The sequence below is a fragment of the Oryza brachyantha genome, chromosome 5 (genome assembly GCF_000231095.2).
Source record: "Oryza brachyantha chromosome 5, ObraRS2, whole genome shotgun sequence".
NCBI lineage: Eukaryota > Viridiplantae > Streptophyta > Magnoliopsida > Poales > Poaceae > Oryza > Oryza brachyantha.
In genome coordinates, this window is record NC_023167.2 from 8,853,844 (window position 1) to 8,864,718 (window position 10,875).

A 10,875-nucleotide genomic window follows, 5' to 3' on the forward strand; every position below is an offset into this window, starting at 1 on the left:
AAGATCAAATTTCTTTTTTAGACAAAGGATTAGATTAACCCAGCCTCTACACCAATAGGGGTGTACACAACCAAATAGTAGTGACAAGAGTACATGAGACTCGTCCCATTACATGGGAGATAACACAAGTTTAAACACTTTAAACTGAAGAACCAAGATCTAAACGTAAATTCTTCTTCTAAAGTTCCAACCAAAATAAGCATAAAACTCCATCATCCGTGACTCCAAAGTTTTGTAATGTATTTGCACAGCCTCACCGTCCTCCTCCCTAAGAAGCAATGACCATAGTCTTGCCCAATGAGTCCCTTTGAAGATCACCTGCAAGAAAGAAATAGGGTTGGAGCCATTAAAGACTACGTCATTCCTACTAAGCCACAAAGCCCACAACATGGCAGCTATGCCCAAATAAATTTGTTTTTTCAGTCTATCTTCAACACCATATAACCAGCTTCCAAATAACTGGGACATGCTATGTGGCTGTCTAATTCCAAAAGTGAAGAAACAAGCACTCCAAATATACCTAGCCATGATGCAATCAAAAATGAGGTGTTGTATTGACTCTTTTGAGTTACAAAAGCAGCAACTTAGGCTACCCTTCCACCTTCTCTTAGCTAGGTTGTCTTTTGTTAAAATTACTCCTTTTTTAAGATACCAAATTTTAAGCGGAATTCTAAGCTTCCAAATTAAATCTTTTCTAGGTAACACACAATTAAGCATTAGAGCTTTATACATAGATTTAACAATAAACACTCCATCTTTGGTGGCCATCCAAATAAATTGATCCTGTTGATTGGACAAGTTAATATTAACTACCTTAGAGACTAAGGCATACCAATCTTGTAGGTTTTTTTTCCTGTAATTGCTCTTCTAAAGCTCACGTTTAAAGGAATCCTTCCCATAACCTTAGCTACTAAGGAGTTCTTGTTTCTTACTAAGTTGTACAGGTTAGGAAACTTCTTTTTAAAGGACTGGTTCCCTATCCAATGATCTTCCCAAAATCTTGTTTGTTTGCCATCCTCGACCTTCAGATAAACAAAAGAACCGAATGATTCCTTGGCTGTCATTAGACTAGCCCAAAAGTGGGAATCTCCTGACTGCTTTTGCACTTGAAGGATTGATTTTTTGGTTAGATACTTCCTTATAAGCAGATCTTGCCAAACCCCCTTCTCATTAATTAGTTTGAACAACCATTTACTAAGCAAGCACCTATTTTGGGTTTCCAAGTTATGAATTCCTAATCCACCACACTCTTTTGGTCTGCATAACACGCTCCATCTAGCCAATCTATATTTCGTTTTATGTTCATCACATTGCCCAAAAAATCTGGACCTATAATAGTCCAGCTTTTTAAGTATACCTATTGGTATTTCAAAGAAAGATAGCATGTACATTGCTAAGCTACTTAGCACGGAATTAATGAGCACTAGTCTCCCTCCCGTTGATAGAAACTTTCCTTTCCAACTACTGAGTTTCTTTTGGAATCTTTCTTCTAATTCCTTCGGATCCTTATTAGCTAATCTTTTAAAATGCATTGGAAGACCCAAATATTTAAAAGGAAATGATCCTCTTTTGCACCCAAACAAGTAAGAATAACTTTCTTCCACTTCTTTAGCTTTACCAAAACAAAACAACTCACTCTTGTGGAAGTTGATCTTTAAACCCGATAATTTCTCATAAGCACTTAGTACCATTTTAATATTATTGGCTTTATTCAAATCATTTTCCATAAAGAGAATTGTATCATCTGCGTATTGTAAGATTGACAAACCATCATCCACCAAATGAGGAACAACTCCTTGCGTCAACCCTATTTTTGTTGATCTATTAATTAAAATGGCTAGCATATCCGCCACTAAATTAAATAAGATCGGTGATAAAGGATCGCCTTGTCTTAGTCCCTTCTTTGATTGGAAAAATTGACCGACCTCATCATTCACTTTTACTGCTATACTGCCACCTACCACCATTTTTTCTATCCACTTACACCAACCTTCTGAAAAACCTTTCATTCTCAAAGTCTGTTGTAAAAACTTCCAACCATCCTTATCATAAGCCTTCTCAAAATCTAATTTGAGCACCACTCCATCTAATTTTTTCCTATGCATCTCGTGCAAGGTCTCATGTAGTATTATGGCACCTTCCATAATATTCCTTCCTTTTAAGAAGGCTGTTTGGGAAGGTCTTATGACTTTTTGAGCTATTGGGGCAATCCTATTAGTCATGACCTTTGAGAAGACTTTGTAGGAGGGTAGCATAACATTAAGTAAGCATATTGGTCTGTATTGTTGAATTTGTCTTGCCTCTTTATTTTTTTGTAGGAGGGTAATTATGCCAAGTTCAGCCTATGCAAAGAAAGATTACCATCATGGAAATCTCTAAACAAAGTCATGAAATCTTCTTTAATTACTTCCCAGAACACTCGATAAAACTCCACCGGGAAACCATCAGGTCCTGGAGCTTTATTATGTTTCATTTGGAAAACGACATCTCTCACCTCACCTTCTGAAAATTCTCTAGTAAGAAACTCATTTTTTTCTCTCGAAACTTGGGGAATGTCTTCTTTTTGGGACTCAAGCATAGAAAAATTATTTTCCTCCGGGGCCCCAAAAAGCCCTTTATAGTACTTGGTAATGTACCTTTTGAGTTGTGCATCTCCTTTTATAATCCCCTCATCTTGTTCTAGTTGAAAGATCTTGTCTTTCTGTGTTTTCCATTTGCGATCATTTGATAATATTTTGTATTCCTATCTCCTTCCAAAATTCTTTTTGTTTTAGCGCGTTGATACCATTTTAGCTCCTCCTCTCTTAAAAGGTTCGCTAAAGCATTTTTTGCTGAATTTTTCAACTCCAATTCTTGACTAGTCAAGAGTCTAGCTTCAGCTAACTTGTCTAGTTCATCTGCTCTAGCTAACAGTCTCGCCTTCTCCTTCTTATATGTTCCACTAATATTTTTCGCCCAACCTCTTAGAAATGACTGTTTAGAAGAGGAAGAAGATCATATTTCTTGTAGTGTCAATTGCCCTTTTCTACTGTTTTAGTATGTTTATGTTTTCTGAATTTTGTGTAATGCTTCTTTTTTTGTTTACATTGCTTTCGGGGTGTTGTTAGTGGTCAAAACAATTGACTTTCTTAACATGATTATCAATATATGAGTAACAATGTAGGAGTAATACAATAAATAAGAGGCCACTAGCATTTGTTGTGATCAATGGTCACGAACATGAATTGGGATAAGGAGTGGAAATTAGTTTTCCCCCACTTATCGTCAGCCGGTGAATTGGGGTACGTGAAAGTAGTCTGTAATTCTTATATTTGATTTAAGTTGCCAATGCAATGGGGATGATACTTACAGCCTCTCTAAGGGCTTGTTCGGTTTGGAGTAATTATCATCCTAGGAATAGAAATACATGTGCAGACAACAGTTTATAAAGAATTTTCCAAGAGGTGAGTGGACGTAAAAGTTTCTTTCTTTTCTCTCTACATGCATCTTATAGAAACGGCAATTTTCATTTGATTTTGCTACTTAATTTAATGCTTCCTTATTTTTGAATGATTCTTTCACTATGGGATGAAGCAAATTTGCACGTAATACTCGACTTGCACAGTCACTCGATGAATTCCGCAATTAATTAGTGTGATTACCGGTTACTGCCACTTGAACTGATATTCGCATTGCATCCTATTTTCTGGAGTTTGCTTCAAATTTTTTTTTTGCTGGTGCGATAGATACTGTCATGTAATGTGAGCTACTTGGTGATTTGTCACTTTAGTAGCGTCCTGGAACCTCTCTAATGGCATTATCTTTTCCCTCATAATTTATGGATAAAACTTGTATATATGGGTTCACGGTGACGTAAAAGAAGATATTGAAAAATAAACTAAACTAAAATACCCTAAAATTAACTTTTAAATTTAAATTTTAACTTATAAACAAACTAGGATGAGACCCTAATTAAGACAGTGCACAAAGACAGTTTGATTCGTATATGTAGTACGAAGTAGTACTCCCTAGCAAGGAAAGCGAGACTGCTCATAAGCTCAGACGGTTGTGCTCTCATGCTTTTGCCACAAACATAATAGTTCAAGATTTTTTTTTTCATAAACTGGTCAAAAGTAACACATACCCTTTTTTTTCAATTTTCTATGGGAATTTATTTAATTGTCAAGGTCGATAGCGCAAGCACACAAACAAGTGTGCTGGTTTGACGGTTAAAATGAGATTGGGTCATTAATTACTTGCTGACAAGAACATAATTTTGGAATTTGTCCTTCCTATAGTCCTCAATCAAATCTCGATACTTCAGTATCATCACTAAAAGTCACCTAAAATCTGCATATTAGACAGTGTTGATCGCAGAACGATACAAACTACCTAAGGACACTTACAGTAATGCACACCCAAGGGTAGTTTCTATCTTCATTTATTGTTATGCCACATAAGCAATTCGGTGATATGACAGGTAATTTATTAAAAAGAGAAAGACAAAAAATAAATAAACTCGTTCTAGATTAAGAAATAGTGTCTTCAGGTAAAACAAGACTGATTGTGAGAGAGATGAGCCATGTGATAACAAGATACAAAAGTTGCATTGCGAAAGATAGTTTCTTGACACGCTGTCTTAGAGTATAGAAACCATAGTAGTTTCTAGTATTATGAGTGCCGTAAGTAGCAGAAGGGGCGACGACATGCCACTGCAACACACGTATTCCTGATACATCTAATTTCGAGGATCCACGAGAGGCTCCTCGACAACATCATGTGATATCTGGTCTGATTTAACCAAAATTTACTAAGCCATGTTCAAAATTGACGGCGCAGAAGTACACCGAACTCCACGAGTTCTTTACTGAACATGGGAATAAGTTGACGCGAGTGTTGTGCTTGTGTGTTCGTTAACGCTCACGAGGCACGGGTGCATAGGCTGATTCGACGGCCTTATTATCGGATCTGTGCGCCAGACCGGCTGCGACTGAGGCCCCATTCAGTTTTTTGGTGGGAGATTACTTCAACGTATATGGTCACATATTTAAAGTATTAAACATAGTCTAATTATAAAATAAATTTTAGATTTCACCTGAAAACCGCGAGACGAATCTTTTGAGTCTAATTAATCTGTCATTAGCATATGTTGGTTACTGTAGCACTTATGCCTAATCATATACTAATTTGGCTCAAAAAGATTCGTCTCACGATTTTCTTCATAACTATGTAATTAGTTTTAATGTTCATATATTTAATGCTTTATTTAGATGTCCAAAGATTTGATATGTTGTTTTTGAGAAAAGTTCTTATGAACTAAATAGGGCCTGAACCAAACGTAGGTCTCGACTCTTCGGTTGCAAGCACTCTGCACAATCGAGCTAATCACTAGCTCGCTAACGCACCACTTGGCTACATTTCCGTGTGGGTGATTGTGTGGCATTTTTTTAATGAAAAATGTTAAACAATATATTTGAACGGAAAATAATTTATAAATAAAATATTTATATATGTATTTATAAAATTTTTATATATGTATTTATGCTGATCTAAAAGTCAAGGATGCGAAATACTTCGGTAAAGATGGGGGTGTCAGTGCTTCCAAATCGCAAGAGGGGCTGAGATGGTTCACTATTATAGCCTAGAGGCGGGAACATGAATGTATGGTTGGTCTTAGCACATGTTAGGAAGCAAGCAGCTGCTAGACGGTCGTACTGCACTGTAAACTCCACGCAAACACCAAAAAGAGAGAGATTCAATCAAATGACACGATCAAACAAGAACAGCAGAATAGCGAGAATAAGAGGGCTGGAATTATGATCAAGAGTGTAACACGATACAGCAACGCCACATCCAACCGGATCGGCCACCGCCGTGTTCCAAGCCAAGCCCTCTCTCCCGATTCGTCCAGCTATTTAACAATGCACCACACCCACTCTGCCAGCTGGCGCAGCAGCGGCTACATGTCGTTAACCCAGTCCGGCCCAATGCACCTACGGTTCGGCCTGCTAGTGTGTTTGTCCCGCGAGCTTGTATCTGGATCCTGTAGCATATCCGGCACGCCTGCTTGTGATTCCTTGCGCTACTCCTCCTCTGATACGCTTGTAGCTGGTGCATTCTCCGGTGTCTTGACATGCACTAAGAGCAATATTTATGGATGTCAAGGAGACTGCACAGTGGCACGGAGGGTGACTCAGTATCGAAATTAAAATATTTCCACTCTATGAATCTTTTGGTCTCGCGTGGCGAAACGGCTTGCCACACTATTGTCGGTGACGTGGCAAGACGCCATACCATACCGATCAGACAGCATGACAGCGTTGTCTTTCCACGACACTAATACTGCCATGGCTAAAAGGTTCAGTTTTAGAAAAAAAAATGTCCGATGGTTTAGTCATAAAATTACTTGCGAAAAATGTTTATTTAATAAAAAAATTTCCTCAGAATCATGTGCTCCACCGAAGCATACACCGAATGTTGTTCTTCTGATTACAATAGTTACAACTGTACAAGCGTCTGATGATAGCAATCAGTTGATCAACTTGTGTTCTTTTTAAAAGAATGAAGCTGTACTATTAACCAGCGCCCTTCACAAGCTCCTAAACAGTGTTATTCTTACAAAAAAAATTCTATATATGAATTTCTTACGAAACTGTTTTAAATCCACATTAATTTCAGCTTTACAATAGTCAATTTATTGGGTTGTACCCTCCAATAGACCTTTTTAAGGTACACCCAAACTTTTCTGAATTGATCCAATGGTCCATATACCTCCTACGACGTAAGATGCCATTTATTACGATTAAAACTTCTTAATAACAATCATTATATCAGAATAAAGAGAGGGGTGAAGTTTCCTTTCAGCAGTATAAAAGATTTTGGTTAGCGGGAGGACGGGAACCTAGAGGTGAGCGGGGACGAGCGGTTCTGCGGTGCCAACGACATGAGCTCCGCCATGCTCTCCCCTCGGATCTTCCTCGCCGACGACATGAGCTCCGTCTGCCTCCATCCCATCGCTCTCCTCGCCTTGCTCTCCCCTCGGATCTTCCCTCTCACTGGCGCCGGAGCTGGAGCCGGACGGGCTCTGTCTTCTCCATTTTTTTCTGATCTGCTCGGAGATGGGTAGGGGTATTTTAGTCATTCCGCGTGCTGATAGATGCAAAACAAATAAAATAATGCTTTTACTGTTTCATAGTGACATTTTATTAACAAGTGAAGCTAATCGGTGGTATTTTTTATAAGTGTATAGTAATGGATGATATTTTGTTAAAGCCACTCCTGTTGAAAGGGATGACAATGGGTCAGGTCGGGTACGGCAGGAACATACCCGACCCGATACCCGCATTTACGTCCCGACGCGTACCCGAATTGATTCACGAGCAAAAAACCGTACCCGAACTCATACCCGATAGGCGCCCGGGTACCCACCGGGTACCCGCTGGCTGCCTGCTTCCTCCTCCTCCCGCTGCCCCGCCCGAGCAGCAGCGGCCAAATCATCGACTGGAGCCGCTGCCGCCTGGATGACGCCGCCCTCCCGGGAATGCCGCTGCCCGCCCGAGAACGCCGTCGCCCGCCCGTGGACGCCATCGGTGGTCACCCGCCGCCCCCTCCCCCCCCCTGGGACGCCGCTGACCGCCCGCCACGCCTGGATGTCGTCGCCCTGTGGACGCCGCTGCCCCACGAACACCGGATCTGGAACTTTGGAAGAGAAGCTGAGAGAGTGAGAGGTGAGAGGCTGAGAGCGGGTTTGCGGTGGCTGTAGTATGTAGATGGGGATTTTGGATGGAGTTAGGGTTTTCATTCTGCTATATATATGATGGGTCAAGTGGGCTAGAACAGAAAAAGTCTATTTTACATCCTCTATCTAATTTTTGGATCGGGTACGGATTACCCGTGCGTAAAATTTGTTACCCGGCTGCTACCCACTATATTATCAGGTTACGGGAAGGCATGGCAAAAAATGATGGTCATACCCATACCCGTCGGGTACCCGCGGGTACCCATACCCGTGGGCACGATTGCCATCCCTACCTATAGTGGCATATGATTAATTTTCTCTAACTGCTTGCCTTTATAGTTTTCTCACCACGATGTCAGTTGGTGACTCTACAGTGTCTACTGCTACTCGCCTACAAGAGTAGGATAAAATCCCATGGTCAAACTTTCTTCCCTCACGTACACTTACAATTGACCACACCTATTCTGTTCTCATTTGAAATTGACGACTGTGATTAGACATTTATTCTTCTACTTTATGATGAATACTTGTATTTGATATGTATATTTGGATAAATTTATATGTTATATTTCTTTTTCAAATCAAGTTTACATTAAATGCATGCCATTCTTCTACTATATTTTTTGCCTTGTATCTTGTTATCTATTAACTAAAAATGCTAGAAACTAACTAAACGTCTAATTTCTTATGCCGTGGATGTTTCATAATAACATGAGTCTTACAACATCATTCCTACATCTATACCGGAATATGTAAAGCCCATAAGAAATTAGATGGTTGCTGCATATACAAGTTGTGGTATCATTTTATACATGTGGCTCTGTTATTACTACCAATACAACAACACTTTATATAGATCTTTTTGTGTAAATTTAAACTGGCCTTATTATATGTTTTGTCATCGTGTCATATATGGTCTTTTGGATATTGTTTGAATTTACTAAATGACACAGTAGCCGAGGGTGCAAAGAGGAGTTTGATCTGGTAATACGTTTAACCAAAAATTTTGATAAATTATTTTTTACTTATTTGTTAGGTCTAGACTATTATATTTTTTCTTCGAAATCAAAATCAAGCCATTTTGGACTTAGTTATGATACTTACTAATTTTAAAATTATAATATAAAAATATAAAAATGTAATGTAACATATAAAGTGATAATATAATGTTTGACTATTTTTTTAAGTAATAAAGTAAATATGAGAAAACCCCATGTATTATGGCATGTCTCACTCACATAATCTCTGTTATTATGGTTAAGACTTCACAAAACCATGCTCCTATGTATATTGAGCACACATTTACATTAAGAAATTTCATCCTATATAGTGTTAATGGATTTTTAATTATTGATTTCTTAATACAAGTTGTTGTCTTAATTCTTCCCTATGCATAAGATTATTTTAAATATTAGATTTACTTAATATTAAAAAAAGGTGGAGTTATGTGAAACATGTGGTCACTTTTGTTCCATTTGTTATAAATCTGATGATTATATTACGATATAAATAAGTGAGTGACATTTGTTATAAATTTGATGATTATAGTATATTATAAATAATTCTGGCATCTCATGACATATATTGTTTAGTCGCAAATAAGACTATATCTATCATATTATTTTATAACCACAACAGGATAATTCTTCGTGTTACTCTTTGCTAATAATCACTCATGTACTGTTTTGTGAGTTACTCGCGCTAAATTATATTTCATAATTAAGCACTTTATATTTAAAAATAATATCTTAAACATTATTATTTTATAATGTATTATCAAACATATTATAGCATCGTAGCGTTAGCACAGACACATTACTAATATAAAAAAAATAAAGAACATGACTAGTCTTTACATCTTTTAATACCTGTAGCCTTTGAAAAGTGAAAATTATTGTGCACAACCGATTCTGCAGTACATATCAGCGAGGAACCAATAAAGTTATACTAATTTAGCACTCAAGAAGTGTGCTGTTAGCCTAATAATTTTTTAATAGTGATAATCGAATGTCAGTATATGAATCCACGAGGGATAGTGTTAAATTTATTAAAAATCTAATCATCTAGGGATAGTGTCAAATTTATGAAAATCTAATCACAGACATGAATTTGCTGTTCCGAACAGCAAATACAAAGGAAAATTCAGAAATTTGTACATCTAATGTCATATGTACTGTACCTTCAATGAAGCGATCAAAACGGAATAAGCAGACTTAATTCGCTCACGGCAGTGTCGAATGAATTCTAACAGCAGGAGTGAAGGGAATAAATTATTGAGTGAATAAATGATCATGGCTTAGATAGAAAATATCAGACCACGGGGATCACCTAAGCACAAACCTATCATCGTTGGTGATAGCAATCAACTAGACGTTATTGTAAAAGGAGAAGAAAAAGATGGATCACTATTACATACAATCTTTCGCATATAGATGAAAGAACGTACTCTGTTGGTTGGAGAGGGTAGTGAACAATAATCAAACAATCACCGATAGGTTCCCTTGCTTTTCTCAACAAAAAATTAAATTACATTTATGCTTGCCACTCCGCCGTCTGCAAGCAATGGAACAATTAAATCACGATGTATGCATACGTCATGCTGAGTATAAATACATGCGTACATATATTTATATAAATACATATATATATATACATATATATATATATAACGCAAATAATACTAGGTGGATAAAAAAATCAAACAATATGTCGATCTCCCAATACAAAAATATCATTTGCATCGGCAGCCCGAGGGTGCATATGTTGACATGAGTTTTGGCTCGGAATTAAATATAACTAAATACATAATCGCTGGCACACTACGAAATTAATATTTAAATAATAATTCAGACTATGTGATAGAAATAATCGAGAGGGTATATAAAATAACAAAAAAAATATGGATGAAAATATTCAATATATGCGTGGATAAAAATATTCACGGCGTGAATGAAAATATTCAATATGCGTGGATAAAAATATTTATGGCGTGGATGAAAATATTCAATATGCATGTGGATAAAAATATTCACGACGTGGATAAAAATATATGAGAGGGAAATGACCATCTCTGAATTTTTATTGACACCATATGTTTTTCTAAACGCATATTTGTATTGAACTGCATTTTCCTTACAAATCCAAATATCAGTTTTGCT

General features: G+C 37.4%; 1 protein-coding gene across 3 annotated transcripts; it reads right to left on the bottom strand.

Annotated features, from left to right (window-relative positions):
- Positions 1–5,806: 5,806 nt before the first annotated feature.
- LOC107304240 lies at positions 5,807–7,716 on the bottom strand. Of its 3 annotated transcripts, none has more exons than XM_040524501.1 (3): positions 7,385–7,716; positions 6,881–7,087; positions 5,807–6,117 (listed from the first exon to the last, which is right to left on the bottom strand). In XM_040524501.1, the coding sequence occupies exons 1-3, from the start codon at positions 7,564–7,566 to the stop codon at positions 5,988–5,990; spliced, it is 519 nt and encodes a 172-aa protein (XP_040380435.1). In that variant the 5' UTR covers positions 7,567–7,716; the 3' UTR covers positions 5,807–5,987. The 3 variants fall into 3 exon arrangements, with proteins under 3 accessions (XP_040380435.1, XP_015692946.2, XP_040380436.1); XM_015837460.2 differs by having other exon boundaries at positions 7,373–7,716; XM_040524502.1 differs by having other exon boundaries at positions 6,100–6,148; positions 7,373–7,716.
- Positions 7,717–10,875: the final 3,159 nt, after the last annotated feature.